Source organism: Heterocephalus glaber, unplaced genomic scaffold (assembly GCF_053883595.1).
Source record: "Heterocephalus glaber isolate CG9 unplaced genomic scaffold, H.glaber_assembly_v1.0 deba00001550, whole genome shotgun sequence".
Taxonomy (NCBI): Eukaryota; Metazoa; Chordata; class Mammalia; order Rodentia; family Bathyergidae; genus Heterocephalus; species Heterocephalus glaber.
In genome coordinates, this window is record NW_028258343.1 from 17,314,589 (window position 1) to 17,341,437 (window position 26,849).

The 26,849-nt window shown below is 42.5% G+C and overlaps 1 protein-coding gene across 2 annotated transcripts in view; it reads left to right on the top strand.

The window, feature by feature from the left end:
- Window positions 1-11,641, top strand: part of Mtcl3 (MTCL family member 3) — a 38,272-nt gene extending 26,631 nt beyond the window's left edge. For both annotated transcript variants that reach the window (XM_087190145.1, XM_087190144.1), the window contains 3 exons: window positions 4,960-5,031; window positions 8,903-10,096; window positions 11,460-11,641. In XM_087190145.1, coding sequence (XP_087046271.1) covers window positions 4,960-5,031; window positions 8,903-10,096; window positions 11,460-11,570 — 1,377 coding nt within the window. In that variant the 3' untranslated portion in view covers window positions 11,571-11,641. The remainder of the gene's footprint in view (window positions 1-4,959; window positions 5,032-8,902; window positions 10,097-11,459) is intronic.
- Window positions 11,642-26,849: the final 15,208 nt, after the last annotated feature.

Below are 26,849 nucleotides of genomic sequence, written 5' to 3' on the forward strand. Positions count from 1 at the left end.
TGGCATCTGCCTCTCTCTCACCCTCGTTCCCCTCCTTCCCAGGGTCGTTAGCTTACAGCTGGGGGTCCCATTTCACCTCTGAGGTGAAAGTGCTTGAGTGTTCCGAGCTGTCCTCTGCCAAACACATTGGTAAGTGTCAAGGATCACTGAAGGGGAAGAGGAGGGCGCCCAGGGACAGGAGCCCCTCCCGCACCCTCCAAGACCAGACAGAGACTGTGCACCTGTGTCTGTCAGTTTCCCTCCAGTCTTCAGAGAAATAGCTGTGGAGCTCCCTCCCAGTGTTGCCTCGAAGTTGCAAAAACCAACAAGTGTGTGTGTCACTTTGCTGTCCCTGTGTTGAAAATGCAAAGACCTGTTGTACAATTTACTATGTGTGACCTGGTGCTCCAAACCCATGTAGCTATGCTTAAACAGCTCCGGAGCAATAAGACCCTGTTTGCGGGATTGAACTTTTCTTCCTTTGGAGTTACAATATAATGAGTTGTTCAAAGCGAGAGCTCGGAGACTGGGTAACTAACTTGCTTCCTAGTTCTAACACTTACAAGCTGGGTGGTTTATCCTGCGTGTGATTCGGATAATGCTGTCAGACTCAGGCTGTTGTCAGATTAGATGAGTGGGTACACTAAAGTGCTTAGAAAAGTGCACAACACATATTTAATACTCAATTTAGAAATCCTAGGCATGAATGTAGCTATGGTTGTTTAGTCAGCATACAAGTGGGTCTCTTTAACTTTACCAACAGAGGAGACTTTGATATACGCAATGTATCAGTAACATTTTAGGCATTTATGTGGTGAAAACATAAAGTTGCTACCCGTTAAGAAGGGAACCAAATAAAAATTGAGAAAGAGAGACAAACTCAAAACATTTTTAGAGCACAAGCAATCCATTTGGTATACTTGCCATGCAAACATAATCACTGGCAAAATTCTCTAACACCCAGCCTTTACATGGATAAAAAGAACAGCAGCCTCTTTTGGACAAGCTAAGGCTGAGAATTCAAAGAATTAAGAATTGGACAAGAAATGTTTTCAGTGTATTTATCTGGAGAACCATCTGAAGTGCCTGCTTTGCCAATAAAGACAAAAATCTGTGATTTTGTTCCTGTCCCCCAAACTGCTGGAAGTCGGTAGAGGCTGGCAGGGCAGCAGGAGCAGACTGACACAGTTTTATCCTCACAGGAAAGGGCTGCCATCATTCTCTACCCTTATAAATCTCTCATCCTTGTTTCATAGACGTCCAAAAGTTTCATACAAACCTGCTGGAATATGAAAAACAATGATTAAACATTTATCAAAACTTTAACTGTGATACTGACAGGTTCTAGTAGTTCTCCAGGCACCTGAAAGGCAATTGAAGTCACAGACTTTTTTTCAGAGCTCTAACAACTGGAGTGATATTTAAATATAAAAGTAAAACAGGAAACGCCTCTCAGGAAAGCACGCCCTAGTTTCAGTATTTCTTCTGCTTGAACTCAGAGGTCTCATTTTAACCTTGCCTAGAGGGAAACAGCATGGTTTCTCAGAACCTCAGCTCACCGGGGGCTTCTCAGTGTCTCTGCCCCCAGGGCCACCTGCTCCCTTCCCTTCAGAAGCTGCTCATCAGTTCCACACACCCATTCCTCCACATCTTTCCTCCTGCTGCTTACTCAGTTTTGTTTCTGTTGAAATTTTGCATGTCCTTGAAAGATGGATTATTTCCTCTGATTTGCCAGATCTGGAATCACGCTTCGTCTATGTCTATTCTCTTCCTCTTTTGTTTCTTCTTCACTGATTGCTCTGAGTTACTTCTGCCTACTATTTAGCTAATGGCTTCCTTTTTGTCATCATAAACAGCTCTTTAGAAGGAGAGTAAAATATTTCTTAGTCACATTTTTAACCCTATCTGTTTATCATACTATATTACTATTTATGTGCATATATAAAATATATCGACAATATATACAAGGTGCAAGAATCACAACAAATATAAAACACAAAGACCAGAAAATATTCGAACTACACCATACTTTCCTCCATAACTTCTGCATGTCATTCCTTTATCTCATGGCAATTTAGGCAGCCACCTGGATGTGTGTTTCTGAAATGTGACAGTGTAATTGCAACACTCTTTCCTTATAACCCATCACTACTACTAATTGACCCCAGGAAAATAATTTGAACTGAGTGAGAAAAATCCAGACTTTATTCACTGTCTCTCAAGCTCTGACTGAAGGTACCGGCAAATCTCATGTCACTCCTCTCCTCATATCTGTTAATCCGGGATGCTTTTTAATCCCTCTCGCTTCTCTTTATCTCCTGTTGGTGACTACACACCTGCTGCGTTGGAGATGAGCTATTACTTCATCCAGGAAATCATCCCTCACTACCACCACGATCTCAGGCCCTAGACTGGATTCAGCCTTTGTCTTCTGTGATCTAATGGATAACAACTATAGAGGACGGACAAACTTGGGTCAAAATCTGATTCTCTTGCCCTTAGACCCATGCAGTCCTCAGTTTGGGAATCGCCTACTGGGCTTTTTAAGTGACAGAGAGCTGGGCCCCGTCCTCAGAGTTTCTGACTTGGTGGGGCTGGGATGGGTCTTGAAGATTTGCTTTTCTCACTGTTTTCCAGGTAACATTGATGATACTGTTCTGGCGATCACGCTTTGAGAAACACTGCTTTAGATAATTTACTTATCTAACTTTCTAAGCTTTAAACATCTTTTTCAGCATGTTTTTTAAAAAATCAGTAGAGATAATATTTAAAGAGAGTTTGCCATGTTAGTGCTCAGTCGGTACCATTTAATATTGTGTTGACACTATCATTGCATGAATTGTAGGCTGAAGAGACCATGCCAAATAAACTGGGAAGCCCTTAAAGAGCAGAGTTGGTTTTAGTATTGTTGTGGCATAGGCACCTCATGAAGTGTGTTAGTGCTTAGAAAATCAGCACATAATGGAATGAATTCAATGTGAAATTCATTAATAAATTTGTTCAATAAATATTTAGCGAAATGACTTTAGTGCTTCCTGAAGGTACCGTCTACCTAGTGTATTCCAGGTTCTCTAATTTAGCTTTCCATATTCTTGGTGTTTTTGGAATCATTTCTGCTGATTGGTTCCAAATGACTTTTAGTTATAGTGAATCAATCCCTACAGTTCTCATTTCTAAGAAGATTACACAAGCAACATAGAAAATGTCTTTCTGAAAAGAACTAGTAGTGAATAAACACATGAAAGCAGTTGTAACAATACACTCCTCTTGCCTTCTGGGCCTGAACATATGCCTTCCTTTAACCCTGGGCATAGGTTCAAAATTAACGAGTGAAGCATTCAATGCTCAGTTCTCTGCAAATTCATGAAGCCCCTCTTTTCAGAAGCCATTCTTGCCTTTACTATTAGTCTCTAACCCTGTCCTGTCTTTCACTTTAGAACATCATATTTTCTATACCAATTAGTTCAGCAAATATTTTCTCCACCATCTGCCAAATGGCAACCATTTATCTCATACAGGCTCCTCTTTCGCAGAATGTAATGCATGGTATTTACCAACTTGTGCTGTAGTTATTTGATTCCTTGTCTCTCCTGCTAAATTTGAATCTTTTGATTGTAGGTGGGGGTTCTAACTGAATTTTGAGTCTCCAAGTTAGTATCTGGCATATTGTAGATATTTAGACATTTGGATAATTAGTATTTACATAAGACACCATTCTTATTATATTAGTGTGGGAAATGGAACTGAGCATAATGATTATATACTGCTGGTCCATGAAACAGTTTGGCATTAGTTAGTATTCTGTGAATTACAAAGTGTGTGTTCCAATTTTAATTAGCACCAGCCTAATTTTCGTAGGAGATTTTATGTAACAATACTGTTCCCAACTTGTCTTGAAAAAGCCTACATTCCGGTGTCCCACCAGTGGGCTGAAGCTGCTCCCAGTCCACCTACACCTTGACCCTTCTCATTTCTCGGCCTCCCTGCCATCCGTACTGCATTACACATGCATAGATGTGACCAAAATATACAGTGTTTAAATTTTTACAAATACATTAGAAAAAAAATGTATTACAATAAAAGACACGTTGTCCTTAATCCCTCTCAAACTACTTCCCCTTGCTTCAAACACACGTAGCCCATTGTGCTGCCCCTTTCTAAAGCAGGTCTGGAAGTTCTCTTTCATGTCTTTACAAGGTGTGACCAAAACTTCAGTGAATCCTGCTGTGCCCTCCAATGGAAAGGCAGACTTGTGAAAACACTAACATGTATCTTCATCCATCTTATTGACCCGATCTGGCACCATGCAACCTTTGACTCTTCCCCAAAGTCTAAATGACCATGGAAGGTAAATGTTTTTGGAATGGATTCAGGATATGGAGGAAGCCAGGACAGTGGAACTCAAGAAGCAAAAGAGGACTTCAGAACTTCTTCAGAAAGTAGCAGGAACAATGAGACAAGTGTGTTTAAAGGGAGGAGGAGTATTTTGAGGGAGTTTAATGACAATGTGTCTTCTACTGTAATAAAATTTTTAAAATTTCACCATAGTTTTCACTCACACCTTAGGGTATCATGTTTGTTTGTGAGATTCTTTCAGTTCTTCATAAATCCACTGAAAATTTGTCATTATAAGCTTATAGCGACCTAACTCCAAGTCACAATTTTTTAGTGATATAAAATCCTAACCCATTTGCATTCATCTGAACTGTGAAGCATATGGCTTCATCAATGTATATTTTGTCTGAGTTTTCCTGCATTTTCACAGTAGATTTCCTATATTTCAAATTAATCAGATAATTACCAGCTACATTCCCAATTTCAAATAAAAATATAGCTCAATCTATCTGGTTTGGGTATTTTTCCTCCTTCATGATTACTGAAGTAACTCTTGTTTGTCTTATGAGACTCAAACACTTAAAAACATAAAATTGAATTAAAATTATAGTCTGCCAAACTAAACATTTTCATCCTCTGTTTCAGTTGTCATTAAAAAGAAGAGGAAGCAAAGATTTGCCAAAATCAGAAAAAAAGACTCAACAGACTCCCACAGAGGTATGTGGAAAGATTTCAACTAATACATTAAGCACCTCTAAATGATTATAATTAGCTACATGTATAAGTAGAAATAATGTCCAAATAGACTTATGCGAAACAATCAAGTTATGCATACCAGTTATGCAGCTGTAGGTACAGGTGTTAGAAAGTATTTAATTTATTTGCTTATAAAGCCAGCGCTGCCGTCCCTGTTACAATTGCTTGTACATTGTAAGCACATAGCAACATGTTATTAGTACATTATGTGCTGCTGGATTTGGGAACTGTACCCACGGGGCTAATCTTGTTCTTTCCTAATTAATAAGGTCGATAGAGTGGCTGCTCCTATAGCACAGGGAGAGTAGAGAAAGGAATGCTGTAGGAAGGTGACAGAGGCTGTGATGGCTTTAGAAAACCATACAATAAAAAAAAATTCTCCATACCAGTGATGGAAGAAACAAAGGGAAGGAAACAAAAGAATAAAAATAAAACATAAAAGCTGTACTCAATGTGGGCTTGTTAGGAACATTAGAAACACAGCCAGAATGAACACTAGCTCTGTCTCCAGAGTGGCTACAATTTCTGATGATCATAGCAAGGGAGATTTTAAAAAAGAGCAAGAAATACTCAGGATAGAAGTGATGCGATGGCTTCCCGAAATAGCTAGATAAGGACTCTGAATGTGTAAGTTGAAATGTATTGTACTAATGTATACATTTTAAAAAATACTACAAGGTGTTTTCTCATTAGATAAGTATAAACTGGCATTTAAACATTGAAAATTTGAAAAATAATTTGAATCGTTCTTTAAAAGCACGGCATTGTCAATGTATATTATTTTCCCTTTTCCTGCCTCTCCTTGCTTTGTTCCTGGTTAGTTTTCCCTGGTACTTACACTAGAACATCAGCATTCTGAGAACCCTACAAAGTCTTACAGCCGATTGGAAACCTTTTCTGCACTTCTCTCCCGTTGCCTCAGTCAGTTTTCCCCGTCTTTGCTGCACCTTTAGCCACCTCGCTCTAAGTATTTTGCTGGGAATCATTTTACATGTGGCCATGAATTCTCTTTCCAACTTTGTGTGGGGGACATAATGCCATATGCTCCCCGTTCTAAAATCTTGGGTTTAATCTGGCATTTATTTTTTAGGAATCCATGTTACTACATGAGTTTATTTGTTTTCTCAACAGTAGTCTCTACTATTCTGAATGATTCTGTGTTTCGGTCGCAGTGAGGTCCATTGATTCATGTACTTACATGACTGCAAGCACCCCACTGCCTTGTGATTCTTGTTCTGAATTGATCTCCTCTATGCACACCACTCTGTTAACAGGGCCATCAGATCCCACTTTGAATTATCTGTCTGTAGTGTATGGCACTGTGCATGCCAGGCACACACTCTTGAATAGTCCTGTGTCTTTCTTTTCTAGCCTGAACCACAGGAAATAGTCAACATGCTACTGTATTGCATCTGCAATAATGGCAATTTCATACTTTATTTTTATAACTTTATATTTAATTTTTTTGTTTGCTTCATCTTCTTTGAGCTATGCCTTGCATTTTGTTTCCGGCAGCAGAGTGACCCTATTTACTGAGAAATGGTATCGCCATCAATTCAGAAGCATTAAGGCCAGGCTGTCTAGGATGAAACTCTGGGATATCCCAGCAATGTGACCTTCAGACAAGTTTATTTTTCTGTACCTTGTTTCCTCATCTATAAAAACAGAGACACAAAAGAGAGTTGTTGAGTAAATTAAATGTTTTAATGTATGGAATTGATTAGAATGTAGTGGGGCTTGTAGCGGTCACTTTTAAGTCAAAGCCAGACACAGCTCCCATGCTGCTGGCAGTTCATCACCTTGCTGTATCTTCCCCATGTAGCATTTATATTTCCTTATGAGTGAGTCTTTAACATATACAAAAATGACAGCTTGCTTCATACCTCAGAGCATTTTGCTTTTTCTTGTCTAGTATTCATTGTAGAAAATAGGCTCCTTTTTATTTAGTATTTACTACTCGGTTACTGTAGACTAGGTACTTTCCACAAATCTCTAACTTTTTGTCAACAATTACATTTGGTATTTCTGCACCCAGTTTCAAACACAGCCTATAAAAGTTAGGTTACAAGATGAGGATACAAGCCTATTGGCATGCAGGATTCTTAATTAGATTACAGAAGCTCACTCTGTATCTTGAAAAGATTTAAATAAGTAAAATAATTACTGTACCAATCATCCTCTTCCTATGTCTTCATCCTTCTTAATAACATCTCTCTCTGGTTCCCTTCCTTCTCCTAGACCTCTTCTAGAGGAAGATACACAAATCAACACTTCTAATTTCTTTATTCTTATTCAGTTGCCTTATTATTTTCTTTTGTGTGTTTCTTTTCTAGAGACAATAGGTACAGTGTGAGGAATCTGAATGTTGGAATCAGGCCTGAATACAGATTGTGCTCTGTCACTTACTCATGTGTGCTCTACTGCGTTAAGAAATCCCTCATATCTGCAAGGAGTAGAAGTATCACCACCTCAAAAGGTGGCTCTGAGGATTTAATGAGAGATTGGGGTGTTAAGGCAAGCACACCCACCAGCTCTGTGACACTTCCGCTTCCATTAGTAGCTGGGAGGACAGGACATCGGGTGCCCTGTTGGGGCAGCCACTTCATCTCACAGGCTCTGGGCCGTGTCTACTGAGCATCTGACAGAAGCTAATTTTCCTTCCCCTGCTTCCTTAGGAGAACGCATCCCAGGGGGTGACTCTGAGTGCTGAATGAGAAAGGGATTTTTACTCCCATTTTTGAAATGAGGAGGGCTGTGGGTATGGCTCACGGGCAGAGCATGTGCCTAGCACTAGCTAAGATCCTATCACGAGCATCATGAAAAATAAAAAATGAAATGAGAAAACCAGAGTCCACAGAGGTACGTAAAGAGAATTTTGAGAAGTTGTCCTTGGGAAATACATCCGTAGGCGTGACAGTGTACTTGTATAAAAGCTTTCGGGGAAGGATTGGAATTCTGTTTCTCCTTTAGTTCTTTCAGTTCAGTCATTATCCTTTCAAGGCTGTCATGTAAAGGTGAGAGGCCTTCTACAGGGCCTGCCTCATTATCTCTTCAGCAGGTGGAGCCACCTGCACCCTTTCAGAGTGGTGCCAGTCGTTCCATTTGGAAGGCAGTGGAAACAGAGGAGCTCCCATGCTTCATTGGATGGACCCCTCTGGGGTTGGGCCTTCCCTACCTATCAAACTTTAAAACAACTCACCTTCAATAAAGATGGAGAGAAAGCCCTATTCTGGGTGGCAGAATGATGAAGAGCCTTAGTTTAAGACAGAACTGAGTTCAAATTCCACCCTTCTTTTCCCACTTACTCCCTGTGTAATCTTGGTTGAGTCACTGAACATCTTTAAACTGGGCATTTCTATAACCACTGGAACATTGATGGTGATTGTGAAGGGGATCGCACTTGTAAAGAACTTCACAGCTTCCGGCTCAGAGTGGCTGCTGAGCAAGGCATTGTATGCACATGGGCCACGTGTTCCCCAGAGTGAGGAGATGTCATATTTAGTAGTTAGGGGAATTCAAACTACACAAAAAGTGAAACGGAAGACACATTGTTGAGGTGGCCACCAAACAGTTGCGCGCACTTACAACATACAATCATCTCTGCATAGTGATAACGAAGGGTTTTCTGCCTGTTTCTTTCCCTTTTTGTTTCGATGTAATAGTGTCCTAATCTTTAACAATGTGAGAGATTTGGAGAAGACACATAATGTCTACTTCTGTTTGCCATTACATCTTAATCAGAAAAGAAATCCTTCTGCAGGTGTCCTGGCTTGATTGTGTCCCTCATTTGCATAAAAATGACCGTTCCTCTTCCCTCTTTCCCCCCAACGAGGAGGACAGTGATGATCTCAAGTGCCAGCTGCAGTTCGTCAAAGAAGAAGCCGCTCTGATGAGGAAGAAGATGGCCAAGATTGACAAAGAAAAGGACAGGTTCGAGCACGAGCTCCAGAAGTACCGCTCCTTCTATGGGGACCTGGACAGCCCCCTGCCCAAAGGAGAAGCGGGGGGCCCTCCCAGCACCAGGGAGGCCGAGCTCAAGCTGCGGCTGCGGCTGGTGGAGGAGGAAGCCAACATCCTGGGCCGGAAGATCGTGGAGCTGGAGGTGGAGAACCGAGGGCTGAAGGCCGAGCTGGAGGACCTGCGGGGGGACGACTTCCACAACGGCTCCGCCAACCCCCTGATGCGCGAGCAGAGCGAGTCGCTGTCCGAGCTGCGGCAGCACCTGCAGCTGGTGGAGGACGAGACGGAGCTGCTGCGCAGGAACGTGGCCGACCTGGAGGAGCAGAACAAGCGCGTCACGGCCGAGCTCAACAAGTACAAGTACAAGTCCTCGGCGGGCGCGGGCCACGACGGCAGCGCGCGGCACCACGACAGCGCCAAGAGCGAGGCGCTGCAGGAGGAGCTGAAGGCGGCGCGCCTGCAGGTCAACGAGCTGAGCGGCAAGGTCATGCAGCTGCAGTACGAGAACCGCGTGCTCATGTCCAACATGCAGCGCTACGACCTGGCCTCGCACCTGGGCATCCGCGGCAGCCCGCGCGACAGCGACGCCGAGAGCGACGCGGGCAAGAAGGAGAGCGATGACGACTCGCGGCCGCCGCACCGCAAGCGCGAGGGCCCCATCGGCGGCGAGAGCGAGCCCGAGGAGGCGCGGCACGCGCGCTGCCTGACGCCCACGCGCGGCCTGCACCCCGCGCCCGCGCCCTGGCCGCGGGGCCTGTGCGAGCGGCAGCACCTGAAGGACATCCGCTCCGAGGCCGAGCGCCTGGGCAAGACCATCGACAGGCTCATCGCCGACACCAGCACCATCATCACCGAGGCGCGCATCTACGTGGCCAACGGGGACCTGTTCGGGCTTCTGGACGAGGACGACGACGACGGCAGCCGCATCCGCGAGCACGAGCTGCTCCACCGCATCAACGCGCAGATGAAGGCCTTCCGCAAGGAGCTGCAGGCCTTCATCGACCGCCTGGAGGTGCCCAAGGCCGGCGACGCCCGCGACGCCGAGGAGCCCATATCCGTGAGTCAGGTACAGCTCTGCCTGCCGCGCCTTGCCGTACCTGGCCAGGCTGCAGCCTCCGACCGACCGGGTCGGCCCTTCACCCGCCACCGCCCCGGGCGGGCCCAGGTCGGGGCCCCACCGGCCTCCCGCGGGTCCCTCGCGCCCTCTGCAGGCCGGAGGGGCCCGTGACCCAGTCCCCAGCACCATCCCCCACCTTTGGAAGGGGCGATGTAACGTCAGCACCCTCGATTTTCCTGTGCAGAGGAGTGGATTTTAGTTAACGTTTTTAGAAGGTCAATGTTTTTCAGTATTTATGTTATTCAGGAACTGATCTCACTGCAAGAAAGTCCTGAATAGGAATCTTGACTTGCAAGCCTCAAACCAACATTTGAAGATTCCTACTCAGAATGTTGCTTTGAGGCTTCTGAGTCATTCAGTTTAAGATTTACAAAAATAATTACTAAACGATCAACGTTGCTGATCAGTGTAGAAATCAGTGGTAAAGAGGATCTTGTACCTAGAGCCTCAGCAAACGCGCAGTGGACGTCCCTCCCCCCTTACCATGAGCCAAAATTGCCCAGCGTTATTTCTAGAGACTGTTACCTCAGTCACTTTTAGAGTGAAGAACTCAGGGCTGGTGAAGGACTCTTCTGAGGTAGCTTTCAGGCAACACTAATCCAGGGAAGTGGAAATAACGATTCTGTAACAGGGAAAACCAGTATTTTTCCTCCACCCTGATTTGTAGAGGCACCGGATGAATGGGACTGAGCTGCTCTGTCCAGGTAGGGTGGCCACTGAAAGATGAGTGCGCTTTGTCAGAGTGAACCGCGTAGAACACACTTTGTGAGACAAGGCGGGTAGTGCCTTCCCTCTGGCTACCCTGGGGTCCTGTATCCATTGGAGAACCCATGGAAGTACAGCAGCACGCATGGCTTCTAGGTCACGCCAGACACTGACTTTGAAAGCCAGCTTATGCGGAAAAGCATGACATCCATTCATTGCCTGTCCCTCACAGCTAGCAAAATCGCAGCTCTGTGCTTATTTATCTTGCACGTTGCTATGCTTTGCTGTGATGTTTTATACTGAAACTTGTTGTGAAATGTTAAAATTTTACTTTTTCCTATTTATTATATCAAATATTTAGTTTTTCCTTTTCTTGTTCCATATTTTTTAATACTATGAGCATGTGGTTTTTCATTTATATTCTCGGGGGAAAATCAAAATCAGAGTGAGAGAAAGCACCGTGGATAAATAATAACTTCAGGTTTGGTAAAAGATAGGTGTAAGGGAGGATTCTTTATCTTGAGTGAATATTTAGATTAGTTGATTTAGATGTAAGTTTTAAAAAATTATTAATTAATTCTTTTTGTCTTTGCATTTACCTTCCCAGATGTTCCAGCCTATCATTTTACTTATTCTCATTCTTGTATTATTTTCATCACTTTCCTACACAACAATATTTAAACTTGTCTTCCTTTTTACACTGTTTTTTGTACTGTAAGTCTTTCATCATTTACCATTCATTGTAGTATTTTCAGTTTGTTTATTTTGTTCACCCTTCAAGACAAGAAGTAAAAGAAGTATAATTTCTGTAGTAACCAATGCTGTAAAAACACTGAAGACTGCATCTTTCTGTAAAAAGACAAAACTCATCTTACCACTACCAAATTCAGTAAGAAGCCCAAGCACGAAAATATTTCAGGTAAGAGAATATATACATTTTTTAATAAATCAGTTTTTACCTCTTTCTTTTACAACTTGATTTGTATTCTTCTTCATAAATAATTAAACTGGCAGATTGGCTGTAAAATGGATTTAATTTTAGTAATTAACTATCATGGTTGGTCAAAGCCAGGCACCTATAAATCGCTCACCCTTCCAACAATCACATAGATTCATTAAACACCTTGCCTTTATAAATCTCGGTATGGATTTTTGTAAAACACCTTCGCAGTAAATGGTGTAGATTTATAAAGTACATTGCTAATGCATCGAACAACAAGATAGTTTTGACAACCAAGAACTGTAAAAAATATGGGGAATAAATGAAACGTGGCCTTCGTGGAAACTAAGTAATGTGTTTGAAGGCTGATGTGGCTGTCTGCAGCGATGTGTTTGAAAGCATGGGCACAGATAGGCCTTAACCCATTGAGAGAGGAGTTGCCCCCATCCTGTTGTTTGACCAGCTTCCCACAGAGCCAGGTATTTCTGCGTTTGCTTGTCTCACGTGGAGCCTTCCAGTGTGAATAAGGCTCAGTGCCTGCAGTCCCACTCTCTAGAGCAGATTCCCACCTAGAACTGCCTTCCAAGCAAGAAACACAGCAGCGATATGCTACGGGAAGTATTTCAAGTGGGGAGAAATGACATTCTCTAAAATTTCATTCAGTTGGAACCCAAGGTCAGAAGCATAGTTCCAGAGGGCGTCCGTCCTCTCTAGACAAACACCTGGGCCACGAGCACTCCTTTCTCCACGTGCCCAGAACAGTCTGGACGGACTCCACGTGCCCAGCGACCCTCTTCTGTCCATCCTGTTGGTAGCTGACCCAGGGGAACCCTGGAGTGCATGGCTGCCCTGGCTGGAGTTCTGACCTCACGTAACCCCGAAGGCTGGCTGGCAAACGCGAGAGCCTGGATGAAGTGAAGTGTCTCGGTCTCCGCAGCGACAATAATTTGAGGAAAGGCTTTGCTCTGTGACAAAACTGGGGACTTAGTCACGGCCCTTTGGATCCCAGGAATTTAACTTGCAAAGGGCTACAATTTGTCTAGAGCCTCAACCTCCTACAGATCCATTTTACTATGAGTATTACTGGTAGTCTTTTGTAAATCCATAGTAGTCAAAATGCTCAATTTTAAATAATTGCTTGTATTCTTCCCAGCCTATGTCTGGGGTCAGAGAATTTTTTGCTTTTTTGTTTGGTTTGGTTTTTTGGTTTCTGTTGTTGTTTTTTATTTGGTTTCTTTTGGGTTTTGTGGAAGCAGGAATAAAGACCTGGATGGAGAAGTAGTTAGTGAGCAGTTGGAATCCGTCAATAAATACTTTTGGCTTTTCGTGCTGGGGAGTCAAGGGACTTGAATTTAGATAAAACTTCATGACAGAAAGAAGAGATAGTAAATCCTACGTTTGATCAATTATTATTACAGAGGTTTCTACATTTTTGACAAGTGCATCTTAAAGATGGTAACCACCTTAAGAACCAAAATCCATTAGGTACTTCTTCAGGCCACCATCCCAGAGAATCTGCAACAAATATTTGGGGGCTAAAATGTATCCAAAATGCCTGTGATATTTGGAAGTAGATGCCCTTAGCCAAGCAGTGCTCATGTACAGAGCACCTGGAAATGTTTGGAAAGATTGTAGCTCCTCACAGTGGCAAGGCCTTTGGCACTTGGGAGGAAGGAGTCAGGACTGCAGCTTCCTGCATTTCCACATCACAGAGAGCTCCATTTTTGGACAGGATGTCCTCGTACACTTCTGAAGCACCATTCGTGTTCACTACTGTGCGTGACTTTAAAACACTGACTGAGATTTTAGGTTTCTCTGTCATGCAAATAACTAAGAACTAAATATCTAGTAGTTTTCAACCTTACCTGCACATCACAGTTCCTAGGGTGTTTTTAGGGTTAGAGCCTTACTCCATGCAAGGTAGAATTGAATGGATGATGAATTTAGGCATTTGCATTTTTGAAAGCTTCACAGAATCACTCCTTTAGATATCTGTGTTTCCCAAAATGTACATACATATTCTGTATAGGCCTAACAAAGGTTACAGTAGACTGTGTGATGCTAGGATATAGAGTTATCAGACGTCTGGGTTTGAGTGAAACTGAAAGGCTGGAAGCTCAGTGGGTGTCTGAACCCCCAGTGAAGCATCCCACACAGTGCTTATACAGTCTTCACCAGGAGATCCCAAATGCAAAGCAGTTTTCTTTCCACATTTGTAGGGTTAGAAAATGATCCTTTTGTTAATATAGGTTTTCAAAATCAGAGGAAACAAATAGGAATAATGTGTACCCAAAAGGGCATCCAAGATGAATCGAATGTAGGGTTGTGTACACTCAGAGATACAAGCACATGTGCCCCAGATTTATGGCCTCATGGGCACCTCAGGACCATCTAATCCCTGGGTGTTATTAGAAGACACCATGAGTACATACAGGGGTGGTGTAAATACCTCAAGGATAACTTGTTACCTGAATAAGGAAGAGAGGAGTCTAGCATAAGCAAACACCAGCCCCATCTTTATACCTCTTCCTAGCAACTGTCGTCCTGGCAACAAGAGTACTGTATTTACCTATGAACCCCTCAACCACTGGTGCTGTGGAGGAGTTTCATGAGCATCCTGAACCCAGTGCAGCCCTCCATATAGGGGTCCCCCACAAGACTGGGGAGGAGAAAGTAGCCTAGAATATGACTGGCTTACCTGCTACTCACAGACTCTGGGGAGTTGGGATCCCTCTGACAGCTCTTCTGAGTTTAAGGAGGCAAATCGACAGTGCCATTGAATTCTGGGAAGCCCTACTTCCTAGCAGGCTTTCCAGCTGCTCCTGAGCATGCACACACCGCACGCCTCCATCCTGCTGCACTCAGGGTCAGGCACAGCCTGCCCACAGGCATAAAGAAGCTTTTCTCTGGCTGCCTTCTCCCTGTGGTCCCAGGCTGTTCTGTGAGTACCCAGCATCCAGCTTGCATCTCTCTCTCACCACAGGACCTAGACTTGAGAGGTTAGCAAAGATGGTACCTAAGACCTCTGAAGGAGAAGCCCCAGCATCTCCTCCTCCCCTTTGATCCTGTTGCTTGCATTATTTTTGTTGTATTAAGCTAGTTCTGAAGGAAGACCACCCAGATTCCTTTGTTCATCCAAATAACAAAGTCCCCCTCAGGGGGCATAAAGACAAAGGCCTTTCTGTTTGTCCCCTTGATGTGCTATTTAAACATCACACTGAAAATAAACTCAACAAAGCAAAACTTATTGCAGAAAATTCCCTTATATGGCATGTTCTTGGGCATAGGAAGAAGTATCTTTGTTAATTTGGCCTAGATTTAGGAAAGAAGGAATTCAGTTGGCATTTTTTAAGCATAAATGACTCAAACACATAAAACAAAGGAAAATTCAATACTGAGCCTGGGTTGTGTGCTGGCCTGCCTTTCCCAAGCTTCATGTTAATTTGTATGGCGAGTGGGATATGGTTAATCAGCTGCCAGCAGTTTGAAATGTCAGCTTTGCAGCTTAGCCTTAACTCCAAATACTCATGCAGGGTTTGTAACTACGTTCTCATAAAACTAGGCTCAGTCTCATGGGGTAAAGTCATACTGTGGGTCAGATGCCCTAGTTGAATGTGGAGGTTGAACAGAAAGTGGTGATAGTATTGCAACAGCATTAGAATGTGAGAAAAATGGTTAAAACTAGAAACTGCACTATGCAGGAAGACAGCTGCTTAAACCTAGTTATGATCCGCCAGTTGGGCCTAATGAAAAATAGCTTTGATTCTGTTTGTAATTTTTCTCTGCTTTCTGATAGAGGAAATGATTTCAGATACTTTTTGTATCTGAAAATAAAATAGCATTTCAGGAACAGTTCTCATATTCTCAGCAGCCTAGCTGTGCAGTTTCAAAGGGAAACCCCTGCAAAGTAAAAAGGCTTTATTGCCTGGACATGGCAGGAAAACCTCTGTAGTTACAGAGGTAAGTGTGATAACATCCCGAATCCTTCTGTACCACGTAGTGTTACCCAGGTGGGAGAGAGGTAAGTCATGGCGCCTGTTCATGTTGGCTACTCTGAAAGTGAGCAGAATGATAGGATCCCTAATGGTTCTTCCCGCATAACTAACCAGTATGTCTTCGCCCATCCCTTCTCTCCTGGAAAGTGTGCTTTCTCTATTCTCCCGCAGTTCTGCACTGCGGTCGACCGGGGAAAGATGTGGATAATTTTTAGGCACTTCCAGGAATTCCTTGTGAGTACAGTATGGTTATAGCACACTTGGACAAAGAATGTAGCAGTGAATGTAACACTTTCTTCTTCAGAAAGAAGGAAATCTAATTTCCAAGAGCCCCACCTTGCCTCATTTCTCAGGTGTTTATGTTTAGTAAACTTTATTTACTGGTATATCCTGGTTCAACGATTTCTTTGTTAAAAAATAATTTTAAAGCTTGTTGGTTCATAGTTGTGTGTGTTTTTCTGTAGTTATTGTTTGAGTACCACCCAAACCCAGCATCTGAAAATAAAATCATAAGCAATTTTAGTGAATTATCTACATCTTGGCTAAAATGTACTATGATATAAGAATATACAGCCAGTTAATTTTGGCAGTTACTCAGACTTTTAAAAAATAGTCATGGAATTTTGTTTACTTATATTAGAATTTTTAAGTAGTGTTGTATTACCCAAATTTTTGTATAAGGGCATTTCAAACTCAGATCATAAATTTTACTTTTGTTTTAATTTTCTCTCAAACGATTAGCACATTTTAAAGCATATTAAATAATTTTAAATGGTTCTTACTCTTTGACCAAAGATAAGTATGTAATAAATTAATATAATAACTTAAAAACTAGAAGCTTTCAGGAAAATTTGGAACACTTATTTAACAAAGTAGTAAAGCACCCTAATTATCCAGGATTGCTGCAATTTCTTGACTATTTCAAGAGCTTTAATATCCTACATTCTCTAGAGAGGGTGTCTGAAAATTGTTAATTCCAAAAAAACCTGCTTTACATGTTTATTTTCTGTAGCCTATGTGTATGTTTAGAGTTGAGCTGCTTATGTAATCCATGTTAACAAACAAGAGGAGTAAGTGGTTATGGAAGGATGAGAAGCATCACTCAGAAAGTACCTGCTTTAACCTGCTGTTCAGACTTTAAGAGAGTTAATAGAGGGCCAAATAAGCCATTTTTTTCCTGTTTGGTGCAAATAATTTCATTAGGGAAGATAGTTTAAAAGCTTTTAAAAGTGGCTTATAATATCTTTTATACCTTAAAGTCATAAAACTCCAGTGGATAGTTTATAATTTTTCCCTTCTTTTTCATGAAGGCCTATAGTTTTTTTTTAAATTCTTTCTGTGTCATTCCTTTTGTATCATTAACTCCAAAACAGGCAAAATGGACTCAGACTTTTTAAACAGAAAATGTGTTTTCTTATGTCAGTCATTTATCACTTCACATTCACGTGCATTACACACATAGACCAACTCTCCAGGGTGAATGTAATCCTTGTGTCCTCCAAACATGTGGCAATAAAAATAAAACATTTTTAAATGCTCCCCAAAAAGGAGAGTGCCCAGGTGACAGATTAGCAGAAGTAGTTTATTCTGGGGTTTAAGGAGTGCCTGGGAATCTGAGCCCCTCGCCTGTCTCCGAGGCTGTGCACGGAGGGGCCCAGCGTTACCCCAGCATGCTCAGGCCGCATCTGGTGGAAGAGGCCACGGGGAAGGCACCCAAAGGAAGAAGCTGAAGGAAGTTAGGCTCCCCAGCCTTGGACCTCAGAAAATACTGACCAGCAAGGGAAGCTCGTGTCTTGGTCCTTTTCCTCACGTTAGAAGAAATGCAATTGATTGAGAAGGATAGTAGCTATTTGTTCAGAGTTGCTGATACTTTTAAAAGGTGAGCAGATTCAAAATAGTAGGGTGGATTCAAAATAACTGAGTAAGAAAAAGTGAGGTCATTGGCACATTAGCGTACAAATTATATCAATAACATCAACACCGAGATAAGAGGATGTAAGAGCCAGGTGTGGCTTCTTTGGGAGACATGCTGAATACTTACTGTTTCCTTCCTGTGTTGTAATATCATTCCCATTATGTGATACCACCACTTTATACTCTCTCCTCTATCCCTTTTTCTTCATGGATTCTTAAGATGTTTGTGGGAAACCTTTCCATCCAGGTGTTGTGTTTACAGGCCCGTGTGGTTTTCCTGAGAGACCTGGCCATGGGTCTGGCTGGCTTTGCAGAAGTCCTCTGATCCAAACAGAGCCTGAGACTACAGGGAAGTGTAACTTTTGCACCTCCATTTCTGCCCCCTCAGTGGCAGATCCACTGTAGCCCTCACATGATGCCAGAATTCTTTCTAGCTGAGCACCCAGTGCTGAGACTCTAACACCCACACGTATGACCCCAACTGGTTCTTCCCTCATTTTCCCCAGAAGTGAAGCAGATTCCATTCCCAAGCTCCAGTCGAAGCTCACATATACTGGCTTGTTCCTTGAGGGCCTTTTTATGCATTAGCTATTCTGCTTCTGTTCCTGGGTATGATTAACCAATGAGTGCTTTCTCTATCACTGGCATTTTTTAGACAATTACTGGAAATCTAATGTTATCAGCCAGGGGTGATAACTCTATAGACAGATATAGTTGGGCTGGAACCTCTCTGGAGGATAATAGATTAGTTCCCCTGTCTATCTTACTACATGGCCTCAGTAAAGCTTCAGCGAGTGACTCAGATGGCCCCTTGTGGTGGTCTGCCATTCCCAAGGGCATTTTCACTAAGGCATGAGCCTAGAACAGTGTCTTTATTATTTTTATTTTATTCTCATAATTATCAACAGCTCCCCACTCATGAATCTGTAAATAATAAAGTTCTGAAAACAAATTGGAAAAAATGTAAGCAAATTGTCTTGTTTTAAATAGCCCACATTTCTCAAATATGTTACTGTTTTGTTCAGAATTTGGGCCAGTACTTTAAAAGAACAGAGTTCAAAACTGCTTCTTTGGAATATTTCTGTCATCTGGAAGTGCCTATACATAAGCCCCATGACGGATCTGCTTGGCTGAGATATCTGTTGACATGCTACCAGCCCTTGGAATGGAAGACGGAGCCAGCATCCCACGATTCCAGGGGAAAATATCCAACACTGCCTGCTGCCTGTGAAAATAGTGCAATAGCTGGAATACAATAATCTAAATATGTAACTTCCAAAGATAATAAATATACTGGGTACAAACTCCATAATTGTATATCTCAGAACAGAGGCTGTGAAGTACCCAACTTGTATTTTATTAACACAGTCGAAACTGACATTCTGTGACTTCGCTCAGGTCTTGACTTAAATCTTGACAGAAAAATTTCCAAAGCCTGGATCTCAATACTAGATTGTCTGATTCAAAAAGCTGAACAAGGGGGCAAGTTCCAGCTTTAATATTTTTTCAAGCATAAATTTCTGAGTGATTGCAGTGTGCAGCTAGGGCTGAGTGACAACCTCGGATCCGCTTGCTGGGATGGGACAGGCTCTCCCGGTTTGTACATATATTTCAAGGTGTGCAGTATGTGGACAGCCATGCTGCAGGTCATTCGGGAACATCTTTAGAACCGCCCCAGCTTTGTCAGGACAAGGATTTATCTTTCTTCTTCAAATCATCTGATCCACCCTGGCACCGGGGCGCTCGCTGTGTTTGTTAAATGGCGTGTTGATGAACTAGCCCGAGACTCTCCTCGGGAACTGAAGCTCGCTTAAGATTCTGCTCAGCAGCTGAGATCGTGATCTCAAAGGACTTTCAGAATTGCATAGGGCAGACATTATTCTAGAAGCCAGCAGGAGTGACTGTGTAATATGTCACCGATAATAGCTTCTCATCTTGAACATGAGTTTATTTCTTCTAAAGTCATTTTTCCGACCTTTTTCACCTCCTTTCCAATGAAAATAGAAATGCCACACCCCTTGTTACTGTTAAATATGTTTACAGCAGAAAGGGAAAAGCGGCTGTGAAACAATATAAGCAAGAAGTCAGAAGCTACCTCGTCTCATCACAACCAGGATTGTAACAATATTAAGAAAATAAGTACACAGCTGCTTTGTGAATCTTCAGGATCATTGGAATGACAGAAAACTGCAGGCTCCGTGTGTCCTGTCATGCTGAAGGCCATGCTGCTCTGTTTCTCTCCAGAGACCTCAAATGCCAAGTCAAATCATTTCACCTTTGTGTTTTGATCCAGCATTTGTGTTAGGTAAGGATACAGACTCCCTAAGACTCATCAGAACAAAGACTCTGCTCTGTGACTGTTGAAAAATAGAGTATCTTCTCCCTTGTCTGGACCCTGGAGAGAACTAAATTTAAATCTCACAAAGGCAGAAAGCAGCTTGCCCCGGTCCTCTCACAGACAACATTCGTATTCTTGGGCTTCACTCCCTGCCTTGAACTGCTTGGAATTTTAAACTCCAAGGCTCTCCACCAGGAATGAGAAGACCTGGATTCTATTCTTGGCATGGCTGGCGCGTGGCTCTGTGACCCTGAGCAGATGACTTAACCTCAGGACCTCTTCGCTCCTGTAAAATGAGAAGAGTAGCTGGCTGATGTCAGAGGCGCTTCTGGCTCTAAAATTCTGTAAGTCTGGAAACACCTGCCAGTGACATTTATGCATTCAGTATCCCTCTTCACCCTTTCCAAATTGTTCTAGTTTGTGGCTTAATATCAATAACGTGGATCTTTCCACATCTTTTTACGATATTGTTTATGTTTCTTGACAGCACCTGGTGTTGCTGCATTTCTTTTCTGTTAAGCATTATTATATGCATTTCTTTACACATGTATTATACATTGAAATAGGATTAATAGGTCCTCGGGTATGAAGTTGTAATATTTTCTAAAACATAGTACAGTCCTTTGGGTAAATATTTATATTTGAAAGTTTAAGTGTTCAAATGGCTTAAAAGTAACCTGGAGTATACAACACATTCCATATATTCCCATAAGGTTTTCAGTCATTCAGGCACCTGCTTGAAAATGTTAGGCCTACCGCTGTAAGTACCCCATCATCTGTATTTTCAGTCTATTTATTTTACCTATATGATTATAGAAACAAAAATTCTGGTGAATAGTTGTTGCCTTCACATCCTATCGAATTGACTTATGTATGAGATATGATCAAAATACATGGTGAATATTTAAATTTACAGAAATACATTAAATGTAAAATGACACATTGCCATTGAGCTCACTAAAAATAGCCCCCTCTCTTTGAGCACACTTATCGCATCATCTTTCTTCCCACTTTCTGAAGCAATTTTTTAAGTGTCTTTACGAGGTGTGATCAAAAATGAGTGCCATCCTAGGGAAAGGCAGGCTCATAAAACATCACAATGTGTCCTTTCCCACCTCATTCACCAAATCGGGTGGCAGGGTGATTTCTGGCTCTTTCCTAAAGGCAAACTGACCATGAAAGGTAAATGTCTGGAATCAATTCAGGAAATCAAGGCACGACTAAAGACTTACAAGAGAGGACTTCAGAACTGCTCCAGAAAGTGGCAGAATGGTGAAATAAGTGTTGGAAATGAAGGGGAATATTTTGAGGGGGATTAATGGCCATGTGTCATACTACAATACCTGGGGGGGTGAGACAGGGTCTCACTGTGTATTTCAGGCGGGCCTCGAGTTCACTGTGGACCCCAGGCAGGCTTGGAACTCACAGTGATCCTCCTGCCTCAGCCTCCCAAGTTCTGGGGTCACAGGTGTGCACCACCACACCCGGCTACAATACTGTTTTGAATTCAAGCATTCACTGCAGTGTTTTGTCATATTTTGTACATTTTAAGCTCAGCTTTACCAGGACAGGAAGCTGGTGAAGCATCTGCAATAAACCACTCCTGAGATGCCCAGGGAAAAAGACCATTGATAGATACAGGTACTGTTGAGTGACCATCTGAAGTACTGTAGAGCCCGATGTCATTTCCCCCATGACTTGGCTACACACTGTGTGAATTTCTGATAGGACTTAGAAAAGAGTCTGCTTCTCCCTGTGAGACTGGCAGGGAAAAGGCCTTAACCTGACTTACAGAGGACACCCAGAAACAGAGAGGTCTGGAACGAAGGGCAGAGCAACCATGTCATTTGCTAATCTGTATCACTGCTTTTGAGTAGCTCCCTTCATCCTTCCACCCAGAGTCTTTGCATTTTGCTAAGGATGGAGGCAGACAGGAGCTAACATTTATTGCATGCCTGTCACTGCTTGTATCCCCTCAAAGTCTCGCAACCCTATGAAGTAAAATGGGTAGCCAGATAAGGAAGAAACTGCCTCTCAGTTCGCACCGTTAAGTTGTGGTGGTACAATTGAAAGAAACCAAGGTCTCTGACAAAATTCCAGAATCTCCAATGAGGGAAACCAGTTCCCAGCCCTATCCCTCCTCCACATAGATGTGTTTCTATGAACTCTGGCAAGCTACTTTACCTCTCTAAGGCAGGGTTGTAAGATTAATATTTTATGTACAGTTGCTAAGAGGATGGCCTAAGATAGCGATCTCTGCAAAGTGCTTATCATACACAGAGTCTTACAGAGAGCTTTCTTCCCATGACTAATTGCTATTATTACCATCACTGTTATGCTGGTTACTGCTATTGAGATTATGATGTCAGACTCTTCCCAACACAGGGCAGGATGTCTTTCAGGTGTCCTATGTGTATTAAAGTCCTATTATAGACAGATTGCTATTATTAAGCATTTCAGATACCATGAAATATTATCAGGAAGCCAGCACAAGTAACATGAAAGTGAATGTGCAAAACATTACAGACCATACAGGAGAAGCTCTCGACTTGAAAGTAAGAACTTATTATTTAAACTTTAGCCTGTTTGCTGAACGAGATACAAAATCACTTGAGACTTTTTTTTCACTACATTAAAGCAATCATCATTAGATACATCTGTACAAGACCCTCAAGAAAAGAAAAGAAAGAATAATAAATAAATGTATGTAGGTTGCTGAGAGGCCAAGTCTAGCGTTTCTGGAAGAGGCCAATCTGGTCATGGTTCAGGGAGCATTTCCATACTCTTGAGCTACTTCCCTGCAGGACTCCTCAGTTGAAAACAAGTACGAGGCTCTCTCGCCATTGTTTTTCTTGACTTCCCACAAGAAATAGTCACGTGATAGTCACTGGCTCCACTTTCCTGTAGTGTGAACGCATCGCTGTCAGGGTAGAGGCAGGCAACTTGGTGTCGTAGCACCGTGCATGGCCTCAAGGCTGGTCTGTATGTGTCCCATTTCCATTTAAAGGCAAAATCTCAGTAAGTTTTCACAAGCTTTTTTAGATTATGTATAGACAGATGAATGAAAAATGATTATGTGTACCATGTAAGCCTACATATGTAATACACCATGCGCGTTTAATAGTGATAATCACTACCCATGCATGCTGTTCCGCCACAGCTGAGTCCATCCTGGCAGCTGGCTGAGAAAGGGGAAGAGAGAGATGCAAGGAGAAGGATACTTTCTACCCAGAAGAAATGAATTCACTTCTCCTAAATCTAAAATCGGCCAGTGTCACCCTGTGAAGTTAACCGCCAGCTCTTTTGGCAACTTGGAAAACACTGGGCCCCATTATAAAAGTTAAAAACGTCCTGGACCTGGAGTTGTTTACCCAGTAGGAGCTGCTCTAAAGTTACAGAGCTGTGGTCGGAAGTAGAGGTTTGAAGGCGGTCTCCAGGTCACTGACGTCACCGGAGCCTCGGTGGCTGCGTGACCCTGAGCTCAGCCCTGGGACATTTGAAAGTGGTGAAGGATTTAGAGGGACTTGTCGGTGCTGCTCTGCGGGATGCTTTGATGGCGCTGCATTCCCTCGCCCTTACTTTCGTGTAGAAGACTTACTGAGCTGCGTTTTGCTCGTAAGACAGCTAGCTCTGCAATCTTCTTTCCATTGCTCTACTGGCTGGTGGTCGAGCTGCTGCGGGAGTACCCCTCTGGTGCAAAGAGGTATGTTACTTTCTGGCAAACTGGGAAGCGAGTGACTCCTGACGCCAAGATACGGAGGGGCTGCGGCTGTGGGCGCGGTGGAGTGGACGCGGTTTCAACATCTGCTAGTGCGGGTGTCGGTCTGGGCTGCAGAACAGTGGGCGGCTGCCTAACCGATCGTGCTGCCTGGGGAGAGGCCTTTCAGCTGCTGAGGGTGGATTTGCAAGCCGGGACTGAGTACCATCCGCTCCCCTCCCGGGACTGTTTCTCAAACACTGCTTCTCAGTCACTGAAAAAGCACTTTGCCCGTCGTGGGGTTTCACTCACTACATTTATTAGAGCGTAGCTTGTGTTAGGATGAAGGCTTTTCATATTTGAAGATTAATGTTCACAACCCTTGAGACTGCTGGTATTTGAAGGTTACAATGAAAAATAATGTGGTTTCGTTGGTGACGGTGTGCATTGAGGATTAGTGTTTCTGTAATTTAAACTGAAATCTGAGCGATTCAGAATGGGTTAATCTACAATAAGGAGGAAGTCTCATCACTTATATTTGCTGTTCGAGATTTTCTACCTGCGTTTACCCGAGCCAAGAGTTTTCATCAACACTTATATTTTATTAGTTAAGAAAAGTAAAATTGGTGTGTCTCTAGCTTCTAGTTTCTAGTTTTTTCTGCTTTCTAGTTGGAATAAATAACTGGAGAGACCAGAAGGAAAGAAATGGTAATTATGTGAGAAACTAAGTTGATTGCTTTGGAATTGCAAGTGGTTGTGTCTCTTTGACCTCCTTGGAATAGGAAGTATGTGCTGAAATAGCAGTAAAAAGCAACCCTGTGCAAAATTCCTTTTTCCCTGCAACAAAGTCAGGTCAGGGAGGTCTCTGGAAAGACATGGTTACCGAACAATAGAGGAAGAAAGGGATCTGTAAATTAGGGGAAATGAGGCACGTGATTGATTGTAGCCTGGAAAGGGGGCTAGAGAATTCTGGAAGTAAATGGTGCATTACTCAGATAGGTACAGGCGTGGGGATTCCTAATCCTGCAAAGTGGTAAGAAACAAAGCATCTTCGAGCCAGCGGATTTCTTCTAGGAATTGTGAGATTGGCAGTGTCTGCTGTATATAGCATTCCTAGGGAGTATGCGACTTCTTATAAATGAAAAATTTCCAGTGATATGAAAAGTAGACTGTTTCGAAAAAAGAAATAGAAGAGCACAAAAACACGAAACTGAACAGAAACCTCCAAAGAGAGAAGTAGCCATGCAGTAACTGCTTTGAAGACTATTGAGCCTGTTGGTCTGAAATCCTGTTTCTGGTGAGTGAGATGGATGTTGAAATGGTTGTCACTGAGCACATAGGAGGGGAGGACGGAAGTGCCACCATGACCCAAGGGAGGCATATTCGGGCCTGACCGCCATTTATGCTGGGGCTCCTGTGTTAGCCTTCCGTTCCCTTCCTGATGGGGCTAAAGGGTGAGCAGACATGGGCCTCACTCACAACTTTTTACAGTCTTGGCCCCTGGCCCTGGGAAAGAGAGGTCGGTTAAGAGGGATTATGTAATGCTAGCTTAGAGTTGCTGGGGAAGAACATGACTGAGGAATGGAGCTCGCCCTTTGTGCATTTGCGCTCATAAATTTTAATTCTGAATGAAATTCTGGAAGGAGTCAGATGAAATGGAGAGCAAAGGGATATTTGGGGGAGGAACACAAAAATCCTTCCTTCTCTCCCTCATGGATGTCGAGCTCTGTGGGCGGAAGAGTGACAGGAACAAAGAGAACGTTTATACTTTCCTCAGTGGAGACACTAAAACTGAGCTTTTAAATCTGCAGATGCGTTCACCCCGTAACGTCTCGTCACAGAACATTCTATCCCTGCAGAGTTTGATTTTTTAGGATTTAATTTAGAATCATAACAAAAGCAACTTATGTAAGATTTACATTTAATATTTTACTAACAAAATTTTTTTCCTAAATAGTTAACGTTACACGTGTCCTGAAAAATACTTGAAAAACACTAAGGCAAAGAAAAATCGTGGAGAAGAGGAGCATTTACACCATTAGACTTGCTTCTTTCCATTTTCTGATTAAATAAAGATGAATCAATTTAACTCCAAATAAAGCAAAAGGATACAGATGAAGAGAGGGAGGAAAGGAAGAGAAGAAAGAAGGAGGTAGAGAAAGACAGAAGCAAGCCTTCGTCAAGCCTTCATTCTGATCCAGTTTAGGTGCTTTTTTAAAGCATCCTCTCACTGAAAGTTCTAGACAATTCTGTTTCCCTTTATTTTTACAAAAGGAAGTAATATATTCAACTTTATTACACTTGATATTTATATTTATGACAAGACTGAGATGCTAGGAAAGTTAACTAAATCCTCCCACAAAAGTTGGCATAGGTAGTGCTCTAGACATTTTCTTGCAAGGCCTTCCTTTGATCCACAACCATTACATTTTCTGGTTTAGGAACTGCCCTGGAGAGGGAAGCTCTGTGCCTTGGCCCTTCTCCAGAGTAAGGGAAGAGTTTGGCTCTTTGCAGATCAGCATGGGATTCGAGGATCCTTACCTGGGCTCAGACAACATCCTCTTACCAGAAGCAAGACTTATTCAGAATGGTTTTGGATGGTCGTCTAGTGGGTAAAAAGGAGAGGTTCTGGGTCTTTTCAAACTGATATAGAAGTGGTTCAAGAAAAATTGGGAATAGAAAGCAAAATTGGAATCATTTGCTCCATAATTATCGGAAAACTGTGATGATGATTTCTGAACATTTCCAGTGTTTAAAGACAGTTGGCATAAGACGAGGACTATCATAGCATCTGTTATCCAAGAATCTTGTAATTAGTGTGCTCCCTTTGTATAGTTTCTTTGGTTAAATCTGTGGCTATCTCTTGATATTTCAAACTATTTCACTCTTCTTAAGAAATTCCACTAGCAAATGGCTTCTAAGTCAGCAAGACAGCTTCGGCTCACAGTTACATGTAGTTTTAAAGTAGTCTGCCAGTCTCTAAATAACCACAGGCTGCACATCCTGGGGCTGGTTGTTAGATGAACCTAAAAGATTACTAGGTAATCAGGATCAGTGAAAGTTAAGACTAACCGAAAAAAAGAAAAACCAAAATTCTGTAAATTTTTTACTAT